At 35.6% G+C, this 15,460-nt stretch overlaps 1 protein-coding gene across 1 annotated transcript; it reads left to right on the top strand.

Moving 5' to 3' along the window:
* Window positions 1–7,023: 7,023 nt before the first annotated feature.
* Window positions 7,024–11,380, top strand: LOC143582656 (succinate dehydrogenase subunit 6, mitochondrial-like). Its single transcript, XM_077065176.1, has 3 exons — window positions 7,024–7,294; window positions 9,263–9,365; window positions 11,053–11,380. The coding sequence occupies exons 1-3, from the start codon at window positions 7,124–7,126 to the stop codon at window positions 11,205–11,207; spliced, it is 429 nt and encodes a 142-aa protein (XP_076921291.1). The 5' UTR covers window positions 7,024–7,123; the 3' UTR covers window positions 11,208–11,380.
* The last annotated feature ends 4,080 nt before the right edge of the window (window positions 11,381–15,460 follow it).

The following is a 15,460-nucleotide window of genomic DNA, read 5'->3' as shown; positions in this document are numbered from 1 at the left end:
CAGAACATAATCATAAATGGAAATTGAAAATCAACTATTCATGTATCACCATGACTTTTCGGATTTTCAAACCCAACAAACGAATATGTAAGAAAAATCAATAAAAATCGAAATTCAACAAAAATCGAAATATCGCGAAATAAAACATAAAATCATATACTGCGCAAGCGCGAGCATATTCATAAATAACGAGTAATTAACAATAAGCGCGCAAACATGAGATTTCTCTCATGCGCGAGAAGGGACTCTTAGGTATTCTAGGCCGTTACGTCTAACCACCTATCCTAAAGTCAACGAGCTCTGATACCAATCTGTAACACCCCGACCAAAGGCGGATTATACATCGGGGCGCCACATATTGTTTCATTACTCGTGACACTATTGGGTGTCAATATTTAATAAATACATTCATTCACGCACGCGCAACGTAAACACAAGATATAAATAAACCAACATAAATCAATATATTATAAATCATAATATTCGAACAGCAATAACTTGTCTTGATACATTTTAATCTAGGTCCAAAAGTAAAAACGTCCTATGTGTCCACAAGCTCCAAAACAGCTACTGCAAACCTGAACATGTGTTAAAATAAACGTCAAACACTTGCGTGTTGGTGAGAAATCAAGTTTAATACAATACATAGATAACAATAAATCTGCGCGCAACACGTGTATGTCTGGTGTTTAACAAGGGTGCAATCAGATTGTGATCAAGCCTAGATAGATCATAGCTCATAGTTCATAGTTCAATCCGTGCTCCCAATTGAGCACAAAAACGAGAAAACATCTGTGCAAGTGTAAACAAAGAAAACCGTAAACGATAGGTCTCCCGTGTTCATCTAATGGATCCATGAAAACTGCGGAATAGGCCGAACAAAGCGGTTAATGATACACACATACAAATAAACAGCCAAGTAAACGTCCTCAACACATGGGATACTGCGCGACTAAAGCTCATAAACAAGTTTAAGACTCTAAGTTTGTATGAACACATGAACATCCCAAAACATTAAAAGCAAAAAGGGATTAGGTACGAGATTACTCACTTGATAAACGATGCGGTGTAAGATAAAGCAAGAACCAACTTTAAACAAGCACAAGTTAACCTATAATTAAAGATTATTGTTTTAACGATCTGTTTTAAGTCTTGATATAAGTTAGCATAATTAAATTATTATATGTAATATATATATTACCGGAAAAGCAGGACAGAACAGGGAGGAAGACGGAGGCAGAGAGGGAGGCGGCAGAGAGCAAGGAAAACAGGAGAGATTAAGTGCTTTGTGTGTGTAGTGTTAGGAAAAATATCATTATTATTAAAAGTAAAATATAAGTATAAATATATACTAAATCATAAAAGAAAGAGATCGGATCAGAGAAACGGGTACCTGGGTCGGGTCGGATCGGGCAGATGTCACATTTTTTGTGCCGGAGATCACGATATTCATATACTGGTCGACCAAAGGTTACCTTGTTGATCATTGACTAAAGTAATCCGACCAAATATTATCTTATTAATCCTTGACCGGAGTTATTTTACCAAAGATTACCTTGATAAGTTTTGACCGAAGTAAGACTATCTTGGTTAAGGGCTTTTTCCCTCGTGATCAAACCTTTGTGTTCACCAATATTACAATTATGCACTTGTCATTATCGAATTAGCACCTTACCTCACATAACATATTTGGATACTTGATCCTTAGTAGATTTTTATCCAAAACAATTTGGCGCCCACCGTGGGGCAATTGGTGCTATAATTCATATTATTCCTATCATTCTCAACTTTTCATACCCATATCACTATCAATGGCCTCTCAATCAACCTTTGCTTCATCAACCATGCCATCAACGGTTCCTATCTCATCAAGGACGTTGCCGGCGATGCCTCCGCCAATCACGGGAGCGCCTCGGCCTACTGCTGCTAGAAGCAAGACACAGCTGCCAGTCTTCCAGAGCTCGAAAACCGCTGCTGAGCCGGTGGTTAATACTAACAGTGATGTTTCATCTATGTTTTCGCAGGTTAAAGCATATATGGAGCAACAGAACAAGACCAACCAGAGAATCCTCCGTGAGATAGAAGATCTCAAGAAGAACAAGAGGCCAGCAGAGGATCTCACCCCCCTGATGCCAAGGATGCTGGATTTCACCAGTCCAGAATCCATGGCTCAGTTCTCACAAGGATCATCTATCCTTCAACAGGGGTCCATGGGTCAAAAGGCTCAAGGATCCTCTCAATTTCAGCAAGGATCATCCATCCTTCAACAGGGGTCCATGGGTCAACAGCCTCAAGGATCCTCGCTATATCAGCAAGGATCATCTATCCTTCAACAGGGGTCCATGGGTCAACAGGCTCAAGGATCCTCGCTATTTCAGCAAGGATCATTTATCCTTCAGCAGAGGTCCACGGGTCAACAGGCTCAAGGATTCTCGTTAGATCCGCTAAGGTTGAATAATCTCCAACAAGGATCCATGGCTCAGCAGAATCAAGAATCCTCATATTATCGGCAAGGATCAACCACCCTTCCACAAGGGTCCTACGGTACCCAACCTCAAGGATCCTTCTTCCCGAATCAAGGATCCTTCTTTCCGGATCAAGGATCCTCAGGAGTCCAACGTCAATGATCCTCCGAAGTCCATGAAGGAGACATAATCCCCATCCAAACCATAGCCTATGGAGGACCAACTCTTATCCCAGACTCCTCTTATCCCATCTACTCATCCGAGATGCCAACCTTCACTCAGCAAAGAGGTAACTTGTACGATCCTTTACCCTTAGATGCTAATCATGGTTCCATGCAGGATGCAGGTATCAACCAAGTTATGGCCAATGAGCTGCAGAAGCTCAAGGATATGATATCCAGTGTTCCCGGGGTCATAAGACCAATCCCCGAGATACCTGAGGGAAGCCACAAAGTATCCAGATTTGCTCCGCCTATCTGTGATGCTGAAATCCCGAAGCGGTTCCTGACTCCAAATATGAAGACTTACGACGGGACCACTGATCCTGAAGAACATGTAGCACAGTATAGGGAAAGGATGGAGATCAATCCTATTCCGGAGAGACTCAAAGAAGCTTGCCTATGCAAGGGCTTTGGATCAACACTAACGGGAGCCGCTCTAAAATGGCTGCTAAGTCTTCCTCCTTTTTCGATTACTTATTTCTCTCACTTAGTTAACTTATTTAACACTCAATTTTCCTGTAGTCGGAAATTTGAGAGGTTAACCAGTGATTTATATCGTGTTGTCCAACCTAGTGATGAATCCCTTAGGGATTCGTCACCAGATTCGGCAAGGAAGCTCTAGAAATCCCAAATCTTGACATGACTACTGCTGTTTAAGCATTCAAGATGGGAATTCAGAAGAGCTCCCCCATTTATGATGATTTAGTGATAACTCCATGCAGGACATTAGACGAAGTCAGAAATAGGGCATTAAGATACATCCGGTTGGAAAAAGACAAAAGGATCCAGGATCGTCTTGGGGGACAAGCAAAACAACCAACCCCCGAGAAGAATAAAGGATCCTGGAACAGAAATAACAATTCGAAGCCGTATGCCAAATTCAACAATCAGAACGTACGGGCAGTGGAAGAGGGAGATGACGATGAAGACTATCCTTGCATCTCTTATTATTGTTTCTTTGTGGACACTCATGGCTTGATCTGTGCCATGAAGGATTTGGGAAAAAAAACGAGGTGGCCACGAAAGAATGAAAAGGTTGTCGGTTTCAAGGACAAATCTAAGTGGTGTGCCTTCCACGAAAACTTTGGCCATGCGACAGACGAGTGCATCGGCTTAAGGAAGGAAATTGGTATGTTCTTGGTCCTAAAGGTTACGTTTTTATGAACGAATAATCATGAAACTCAAACCTAGAGTAGATTGGGTCTAGACAAACCATAAAGTTGCAAACTTAATGGTTAAATGGACTTAATGGACCTACGGTTAGATACGGTTCATGAAAGAAACCCTAGATCTAGCCTAGAATGTTTTAAATTCGTAAATATTTAAACGTTATACTAAAAAGGGGCTAGATCTTGGTGATGAACTAATACGGGGTGCAAAATGATTATGAATGGTAGAAACGGTTGTAGAGATTAATGAAATGGGTGCCTAAAGCTGGGTTAAGGGGTGTTAAGATAGGAAATCAAGTTGAAAGCATCAAACCTGGGCGTCCTCGATTAAACCTGGGCGTTCTCGGTCAAACCTGGGCATTCTCGGTCAAACCTGGGAGTTCTCGGTCAACGAGGGTTCTCTGCCTGGAGTTCTCGGCCATCCCATTTCTGTTGGGTTTGGGCCTGAACCCAGCCGGGTCCAGGTGCTTTATTGGACAGTTGGGCCTGGTCTAATTAAGTCCACAAGTTGTTAAGCCATTGTCTAAACAAACAAGCCCAACTTAGAAAATACGTTGGTTAACTAAAATACCAACTTAACTATTACACGGTAATTAACATATATATTTAACAGTTAGCCGGGCTCAGTTAAAGAAGGGGGTAACAATTAACGGTGAACGCAACAGGATCCATGTGAGTTTCTAGCCCCACTTCCTTGCTATGTTTTCGGGGCTGTGTGTATACTCGATGTGATTTGTTAATACACTTACCTTAAGTGGTAAGTGTATGTCTTATATAATTTATGTATGAATGAATGTTTGATGATGCATGAACGATCTTCGGATATTGCATGTATCGTTAAGGAATAGTTTAAAGATATGATTGATATATAGATATATGATGTGTGTTCGTATGGAAGTTATAATTATTAATGTAGAGAAAGGTATGGAAGGTATGGTTAGAGAGGGAACGGACCCTAATAATATCCGCGAACGTAAAGAAAGGACCCTAATAATATCCGCGAACGTAGGGAACGGACCCTAATAATATCCGCGAACATAGGGAACCGACCCTAATAATATCCGTGAACGTAGAGAACGGACCCTAATAATATCCGCGAACGTAGGGAACGGACCCGAATAATATCCGCGAATGTAGGAAACAGACCCCAATAATATCTGCGAATGTTTTAGGATGAAGTATATGTATATGTGTGTCTGTGTAACAAGGTAAGAAGGAAAGTATGGTAGTATGAACTTATGAAGAAAGGTAAAGAACTATGTTTGTATATGTACCTTCGGGTGCGTATATAAGAATGTGTATGGATGTATTGTATGTTATGATTAACTAGAACTCACTCAGCGTAGCTGACTTTTAGTATGCACGCAGGTGAGTAGGATGAGGCAGCTCGCTTGAGGGGAAACGTGGCATTGAATAAGAGGCTGGCATCGGAAGACCAAAGACGTTTATTAGTTATGTTTTAAAGACAGTATGTTTATCAAGACAAGATATGGATTAATATGTATGTTTTATTGAAAGTTTTTATATTCCGCGAATGTTTTTATTAACTCTGATGAATAGAACTATATTAATGAGTAAATCCAACGTCCAAATGTGAGGTACCGGTAACGGGGCCTTACACGATGACTCTTCGGGCAGGTTCAAGGTTCAAGCAATGAGACGACTAATGACATACTCTATTCATGGAGACGATGTTCAAATTGCGGGTGGGAAACTTGGGTTCCAATTAAAATAAATTATTTTGTCTGGAGGTTGCTACAAAACAAAGATCCCGGTCGCGCCCAACCTAATTGCTAGAGGGATGCCTTTGTTATCTAGAAATTGTCGGGTGTGTGCTTTAGAGGTTGAATCGACGAAGCACGTTTTCTTGTATTGCACCTGGGGTAAAGCGATCTGGAGGTTAATCTCGCTTTGGTGCGGATGGAATTTCACTGGTCTAGATTCTTTTGAGCATCTTCTTGGTGTTATGATGGAGCCGCAAAGTAAGTCAAGAAGACGTTTATTGTTGGCGATTATTTACTCGACTTTGTGGTTCATTTGGAAACAACGGAACGAGAAGGTGTTCAAGGCTCAGGCATTATCCATTACCTTCATTGTTGAAAATATTAAAAGAAGCCTATTTGGGTGGTTCAACTTCAAACTTAGGTCCAAGCATACGGAAGTCGATTGGAGTGTTTGGCCGACTCTCCATTATCTTGCATTACAGCTTAAGTGATGCATCTTGTTCTTCACTGTTGTCTTTTATTTTCAAAGTCTATAACTTTTTTTACTTTCCTGCTGGAAGCGTTTGCGTCATTTTTTTTAATATAATTCTTCTCTTGCCGTGAAAAAAAATCTATACTCTTGATATGTTGTGGATGCGTCATCCTCACAACAACGCCATCCATAATCCACGCATACAATCTCACTTTTTTGGCCTATAAATTAATTGTAGGCACCAATCAATTAAATATACATTACCCCATTAAATCACTTTCTTTTCTTTTTGTTTTAATTTCCATAGAGATTAGTTATCACATTAATGGGGTAGCGACTTGTTAACCTGCAACACTTATATTAACCTGTGATACTAACTAGTTATCATACGTGACAGTGACGTGAAGTAACAGCTAGTTATCTCATAACATGTGACAGTGATGTGGCCAAACATGTTGTTTTGATAGTCATATGAGGGTAAAATATCACATGTATCGTATGAGGGCAAAATCAACGTGACATGGTGTAACAAACAAGCAAGTATAACCTTCTACATGTGTATTAACCATGGTACCCTTGTACATAACATAAAAAATTCTAAATCCATAACGACTTGTGAAATTTCAAAAGTACCACTAAAGAAAATAACCAGATAACATAAATTTCAAGCAAGCAGGGCTAAAATATGTGTGTAACTCTATGAGCGATCCAAGCCGAGCTCGAGCTCAACTAGGCTCAGACCGACTCATTTATTATTGATTAATTAGTTTATATATGTTTTTAAATATTTTTATATATTTGAAAAGAATCTTAAACGTGCCTAAGCTCAGCTCAAGCTAATGTAGTACATTAAACGAGCCAAAACTTTGCTCGAGCTTGATTATGCAGTGTAAAATTAATACATAGAAATCCAAATGGGTAAAACTTAAAAATACCCAAAACTCGTTAAAGCTCATCGAGGCTCGAAAAGTATCATTTCGAGCTTTTTATCGAACCGTGGACCGTGGTTCGAAGGTTGAGCAAAACACATAAATTTTTTCTATTGATTCCCTCCAGTTTAGATCGAGAAACAATGGCGACTGAAGAGCAATCGCTATTGCAAGGATTTAAAGACTTGTGGAGTGACAGGTTCAGGTTATTGGATAGTTATCATCCGTACGTCCGCCGCGAAAGCCCTCTGACGTCATGGTCTGCCGCCGATGTCCAAGAATTCATCGCTTCCAATCCTACTCACGGGCCAGTTGTATGACCGATCTTCCATCCCTATTATTATTATTATTATTATTATTATTATTATTATGTTGACTGATGATTGATTATTATTGGTTTACTAATCGAAGCTAGTTTTGAGTTATATAGTTAGAACACTTTTATTGAGTGTCAACAAGCCGAGCCCAAGCTCGACTTGTTTCTAGCTAGGGCTGTAAACGAACCGATTGAACACGAACAAAACGAACCGATCGAACACGAACAAGGCCTTGTTCATGTTCGTTCGTTAAGAAAATATTGTGTTCACGAACGGTTCACGAACACTTACCGAACGAGATTTTATGCTCGTGTTCGTTCATTAAGAAAATTAATGTGTTCATGAACGGTTCAAGAACACAAACGAACACAAATAAAATCGGTAGAGGCTAGAGAATAAGACCGATGTATTCATCAATGTGAATATTGAAAGCCCATAAATGAATCGAATGAACGAAAACAAGGGCATATTCGTGTTCGTTCATTTAACTTTATAATTAATCGAACAAATATTTATGTTCATGTGCGTTTATTTAAAAATGGACATTTGTGTTCGTTTATGGTTTCGTTTGCTTAAAATCTCTAAACAAAAATAACTAAACAAAGATAAAAGAACATAAATAAACATCTATGAACCATTGTGAATGAACACAAACAAACATAAACAAACTTAAATCTGAAATCACATAAATGAACAAATATAAAACCTTTAAGCAAATGACATATCCAGATAATATTTAATTATTTTCTATTAATACATAAACGAACATAAACGAACGTTCATGAACATAAATGAACGAACGGAACATGTGTTCATGTTCGTTCATTTAATTAAACGAACACAAATTTTGTGTTCATGTTCGTTCGTTTATTAAATAAACGAACATAAACGAACTTCCCGCCGAACGGTTCACGAATCACGAACAGTTCACTGAACGTTCGGTTCGTTTACAGACCTATTTCTAGCTATTTTCTAAAACTTGAGCTCGGCTCGTAAGTTGTTTTTCAAGCTCGCTTATTATTTACTAATTAACTTATTTTATATATTAAAAAAGAAATCTTTAACGTGCCTAAGCTCCGCTTGAGTTATTTGGTAGGACCTTAAAAGAGCCAAAGCTTGGCTCAAGCTCAGTTGTGTATTTTAAAATCAATACATAGAAGTCCAAAACAGGAAAACCTTAAAAATACACAAGGCTCGTTAAGGCTCGACAAGCCTAAACGAGCTTTCCATACAAAGGTCGAGCTCAGGCTCAATAGATAAATGAGATTTATTTGAGGCTCGGGCTCGGCTCGTTTCGAGCTTTTTATCGATTCGAGCTCTCGAGCAACTTGGCTTATTTGCACACCAATTAAAAGTTGATGTGGTTTTGAATAGAAGTCAATACCCTGCACCTTTGTCTCCCAACATTTTCTTTGGTTATACAAGCAAAATGTTCTACTTAAAATTAGCACATGTTGCAAACTATAACGAATATCGCAATCAAATATCGGTGTTGAAGCTTACATGATCCAAACATCTTTATAAAACATGAAAAGTATAAACTCACGCGAAAATGATTCTTAATCAATCACGCTCGAGAAACATTTAGGATCTACATAATACATATTTAAAATCATATTTGGATAAAAAATAAGGAACTTATGAATATATAAGGAGCACTCGAACATCAACCATATTTGCAAAGTCTAACATCTAAATCCAATGAAGAAATGTTCTATGGTTTTTATGAAAAGAGCATGTGACTTGAGAAACGTATTAACAAAGCCTCCAATGTTGAGTTTTTGTGTCGAAAACTTCTGTTCTAAATCCGTGCCAATGAATCATGATATCTCTAGATCTTAGTAAAACACCCGTATAAATGATATATCATGACATTTTCTGTAATGGTGACAGTATGATTGATTTTCTTTCTGTGACTAGTTTATCATATTTTTTTAATGTATGAAATGATTTTTCTATTTTCAGCTAAAAAAGACCCGTGACGCTGTGAAGTTTCTGGCTGTTGGAGGCATAGTTGGAGCCATGTCAACCGCCGCCTTTGCGTGGAAATATTCAAAAAGTCCCCATGGTAAGCATTTGCTATTCCGCATTTGGTGTCATAATGTCAATTCAGTTACAAATTACTAGTCCTTAGAAGCATCTAAACTTTTGATGTTAATCTGAGTATTTTAGACCTATTTTATCTGGTTTTCGTTGGGAAACAACAGTTTCTTTGAATTTTCATAAAACGTAGGGGTGTAACAAACTTTATACTAGGTGCAAAATAGAAACCAACTTATAGTTCATTAACTACTTAAACAAATAACAACCAAATTTCATTCCATTATCTATTATTGAGGCTTTCAATTTGGCTCATGTTCAGGTCTACCCCCATAATTCCGTATCACTTTCCTGTTAACCACTCAACCTAATTTGTCTTCTGTTCGTTTTGTGTCGCTTAATTCATGTTATGTTCGGTGTGTGTTTCATGTCGGCCTGTTTTTCTGACATAGTTGTTTGCATTTTCGATTCATCGCTCTGACTTAGGTTCTTTGGTTTTCAATTTTTGGCTAGCCAAATCAAACATTGAATTAGATCAAAACTTGACCAAATTGAACACCAGACCAAACATACAGAGAGAGATGCATGCATTCGTGCGTGCGTCAGTCCATTAGTCAGTGCGTACTTCTTCACCCCCCCGACTTCAGGACAAGTCTGATTCCCGGGCCGGAAGTATTGATACAAATATGGTCAAATAGGGTCATTATCTTTTCAATTTCTATTTGTAATTTCACTTCCTATCAGTGTGTGTGTGTTGTGCGAACATATAGGCTTTTTTCCAACTTCAGCATATTTATAGCAAGGTTAGACCGAATAAGAAACGTCGTGTTTCGGGAGAGATTAGGGATAGCGAACATAGCAGACAAGATAAGAGAGTGGAGATTGAGATGGTTTGGACATGTGAAGAGAAGACAAACGACGAATCCTGTTAGATCCATAGAAAACATTACTATAGAGGGGAGAAGGGGTAGAGGATGACCTAAATTGACTTGGGATGAGAGGATTAAGCATGATTTGATAGACCTAAATCTCTCCGAGGACATGGTTGAGGATAGGAATTATTGAGGATTTTTAAGAAGAAAGGAATACCTTAGGGCTTCTATTTACCTTATTTTAGTCACACACCATAATAATATTTTCTCTACACAAATAGTATTAATATTATTATTATTGTTATTATTATTACTACTACTACTACTACTGTTGAATTCTGATTTCCTTTGTATTGCTTCATACATATGTACTTTAGAGCTGAGGGTCTCTCTGGAAGCCACCTCTTTATCCATGTGGATAGAGGTACGGTGTGCCTACATCCCACCCTCCCCAGACCCTACTTATAGCTATGCTATTGGTGGGATTTCACTGGGTATGATTGATTGATTGATTGAGAAGTTTCATTGTGTTGACCACATATATGTAACTGAGCAGTGCAAGGTCTTTAAATGCGATTTTAACCATTTAGCTTTTATGATTTTCCGGCCTTTATTAGGTTGTTTTAATGCTAAATACTATTTCATATAAACGGGTCAAAGATGTCATGTCATGGCTACACATTTTTTTAACCCAGCTTATTTTCTGCGGGTTTGTGCTTTGTTCAGGTCGTGTCTATAATTGATAGCCTTACCAACTATGTCAACGAATGAGGTGTTTAACCAGCAGCAGGCTGTTTGTTTTGCCAGTTTTCACTCTGCTGACGTGGCATCTTATTTTTGCAGGTGCTGCACTTTCATTGGGAGCAGGAGCAGTGTTTGGAATGAGTTTCGGTCAAGAAATTGCAAATCATTCACTTCAACTTTACAAGTTGGACACCATGGCTGCCCAGGTTAAGTTCATGGAATGGTGGCAGAAGAAGACTCAGGGACACTTTTAAAATCGGTGTCGTTTTATTTAACTTTAATGTTTTTATCTTTAAAATAAGCCGAAGCCTTGATAATTCAAGGTTGGAATTTTATCAAAAAGGATTAGATAAATTGCACATTTCTTCTGTTGAATAGTAGTGTTGTATTTATGCTATGCTTATTAATATTCAATAATGTTTTGCTCTAGTTTTATCAATAGTTTTAATCTTGGATGTAACATGTGATTGTGAGTTGTGTGATGGAATCAATCTTTACAACATTTGAACAATATTGAAGATTGAGTTGTTATTTATTAATAATCTTGACTATCTGGTTATGAGAAGTTAGTTTTCTTTTCTTTTAAAAGACACAATGAAGCTCAGAGTAGACACCGATTATATGAATTGGCAGGATCAATTCATGTTGATGAGAATAGCATCCAATCTAGCACCGATTATAAGAGTAAAAATTCTTTTGAAAGATAGTACAAGTAAAAGCAATGTGATGTCCTAACGTTTCCTACATGGATTGCCTTGTATTCATACGGATGCCCGGAGCACGACATGCTTAAGTGTCAGTACATGGCATGCATGTAACCATCACCGGACATTCTTGCTATAGTTGTTTATATTCGAACATGATATTTCGAATTGAGTCCATACAAGCATGATTTGAAACCTAATCTTTTCAACTACTAAAGTAAAACAAAAATTAAACTTTAGTTTATTGGAGACTTAAATAATTATTCATAATTAAATAACTAGTATCTATATATAAGTTTACTAGGTTAGGACCCATGTGTTATACGGGATGGTAGATAATGAAACAAAAACAACAAATTAATAATAATAACATTAATAATATGATCTAAATTCTAAATATATGTAAGTAAACTATCATTATCCAAAAAAAAAAACACAAAAAGACCAAATGAATTCATAAATCTATAACTTCATCTCATAAATGAAATTGCATATTACATTACATAAAATTACGAAAACTAAAAAGTTACAACGTTTAATCATAAATAAATATCAAAGTTATAAATTTTTTTCTATTTTCTACAACTTACTTAACTACTTTCCATGCTCCATTCATAGAAAATATCTATTTCTGTTGTCATCATATGCAGATGGTATTGTCGGTCAATCCCCAAAAAAAAATCAATAACAAATTTATCTTTCTTTCCAGATTATAAATGTAGAGAACAGTAATAAAAAGTCAAATACCTAAATATGACACTCTAATTTTGTAATTTTCATCTCGAAATGTGCCACCTCGTAATGATTTATAATATCTCTACCTTAAATCATAAACATGGGAATGATACATGTTTTGGCTTGCCAAAAATAAATATATAGAAACTAAAAGAAAAAATAACAATAATGATAGAAAAACATTTAAAACTATATGAGAGCCAAAAAAATATGAAAGAAATAAGAAATGTAAGCACTATAATATAACACTATCACATGTATATAATTTTATTTGCAAAGTGCAAAAAAAAGAAAAAGAAAATTCAGATTCTCGATTGCATTGGAGAGAATAAAAAATGCAATGTCAAGTTGTCACTTTCAAGTCTCAAGTACTAAATTATAGAGCTATGAGTTAAAAACTGATCCGATATTTGGCTAGATTAATATATTTATAAGATTAGTAGCAAAATTCAAATTTTAAATGATTAGTCAACACAAAAGTTAAGCCTAAACAAATTGATGTATTTTATTAAAATGACTTGTTTTGAACCGAACTCATTTTTTCTAAGAAAGCATATTGACCCGAACCAAATTGATGTTTTTTAAAACGACCCATTTTGACGGTAACTCATTTTGCTAAGAATCCATATACGAAACTGCAACTTTGACCCATTTAACAGTTTCTAGCGCCGGCTACCAGAGATGGCTAAGTTAACTAAATCAGAGATCGCTCCAAACATCCAACCAACATACCTATACACAAGTATTTCATAAACGATACCAATAATAAAAATTATTTTTAACAATGGTGGAAATAATATAAACAAAGTCACTATGATTATTGACAACATTACGATTCTTGATGACAAATTTCTTTATTTTTTACTGTTGCTACCAGAGACGGTTGAGTTAACTCGAGATCAGTTATCACTTCAAGCATCCAACCAACAGTTTCATCATCGCCTACAACCTATACACATATCCCATAAACGATAATAAAAAATAGTGAAAACAAATAAAAAACAATGTGCATAAGGCGCATGAGTTGGATCTTAGAGATTAACAATCAAAATTTCGTACTTAAGAGTGCCACACTCACCATCAACAAAACAAATCATAGGTTTCTTATATAATCTGATGAATTTCAGAAACCAAATGGTATATCTGAAAAAAAAAAGAAAATATATATTCATAATACTTAGTAAACAGTGAAAACCATTTGCTATAAATCTAGAGATATACAATAAAAAATTGATTTAACAAATATATATTCAATGTGGGGATGGTAAAGGTTGATGAACAATTCCATTTTGGTTCACAATTCATCAAAGAACACTATTTAGGACAACTAACCAACAAGACTTTCTCAAGTATAGAACTACTGAACTATAAAAAATTAAATAAAGCTTCGATCAATTCAAATGTGCATAAATCAATGGTCAATCGAGGGTACAAATCAAAGATCGTTTGGATAATAAAACTTTGTTACCCGCAATGGATCTTCAAAATCAAATTTAAAGATTTAGACTAAAGAGTACCCATACATTAATAGTGAATTCGACGAAGATGGTGGAACGGAACTTGAATAATATATTGGAATATGTAAATTGAATTTGTATGATTAGTATATAGAATTTGAAAGTGTGCATAATTGTAAATAGAATTAGGGTATAAAATCCTCATAGAATTAGGGTTGATGACTACATTACATAAAGATTCAACGTATAGTCCAACTGAATTTGTAAATTGAATCTTCGAACATATGCATAAGTTTCGATATCAGATGAATCAGATTAGGATGCAACCGGATCACATATGAAACGGATTGTTTACCGATGGCATCAGATTAGTCCATAGTTGAAGAGTAATGGATTTGAAAGAAAATGCAATTGTCACCAAAATCGACATGTAGGTGATTGGATGTGTTGTTATGGTTATAAGCATGAAGGATGAATATGATTTGTACATAGAAGCTACATAGTTTTTTTTTTGAATAGTAAGAAACGAAAGGAAAAAATTACATTATTAAGAAAAAATGTCATGTGACAATTTAAAGCCATGTGATAAAAAATAGGAGCCTAGGAGGTTGTTGAAAATTAATTCATTTATTATATAGGTTGATATTATATATCTAAAATTGTATTATTTTAATATTACTATATAATAAGAGAGATGCAAGAAACACAGGTTAATAAAACCTAAAATGGTAACAAAAAATTGTTTCAAAACAATTTTATTAAATTAATTATTCAAAACAACATAAGAGATTAATAAAAAGCCAAACATGAGTCGGCTAACGGGGTCAATTGGTTTCCACTAAAGGTTCCACTCCTTTAAATTAAACTAATAAATAATTAACAAATATATTAATAAATAAATAAATAAAAAGTGGCTGAAAAGTCGGTCCCTCTCATTGCCACTTTGTCCACGTATCCATCCACTCAAGCTCATCTCTTGTTTTGACTCTTTTACTGATTTCCTTCGTCCCCAAGTTTGCCATTGCTATTGAAGATTAATATATTCATTTACAGTGACCAAATTTAAATGAATTAACGTTTTATGTTAACAATTATCTTAACATAATGTACTATGTCAAAAATAATCACATACATTGAACATATATGCATTAATTATCATGTTTCATTATTTTACAAATTATTATTCTTTTATTGTACTGGTAGTGAATTATCAGTTTCGATATCTTTTTATAATATTAATCATAGTTTTCATACTTTCAAGTTATAAATGTACAATAATATATGTTTCAAGTGCTCACATTTATCAGTTCGTACACATTAATTAATGAATCACCTTAACGTTAAGAAAAAAACACTAAGTTTGTTATGAGTTAATTCTATTGGCTACCTACATCACTAGTATACAAATATTAAAAAAATTAATAACAATGATAGGGATAATTCATTTTATTAATATAATTTAACCAATTATTCCTTGAAATATTAGATTTTAATTATTCAAACTATAATTAATTAGTTAATTAATAGCTATGACCACTTAATCTTATAACTTTCATTATTTTTGTTAATGACAATCATACTCTACCGAAGAGGTAACTTAAATCAAAACTC

This window comes from Bidens hawaiensis, unplaced genomic scaffold, assembly GCF_021521415.1.
Source record: "Bidens hawaiensis isolate Kalapana, Puna unplaced genomic scaffold, B.hawaiensis_p1.1 tig00031832_1, whole genome shotgun sequence".
Lineage (NCBI taxonomy): Eukaryota > Viridiplantae > Streptophyta > Magnoliopsida > Asterales > Asteraceae > Bidens > Bidens hawaiensis.
This window is presented reverse-complemented; position numbering and strand designations above follow the sequence as displayed.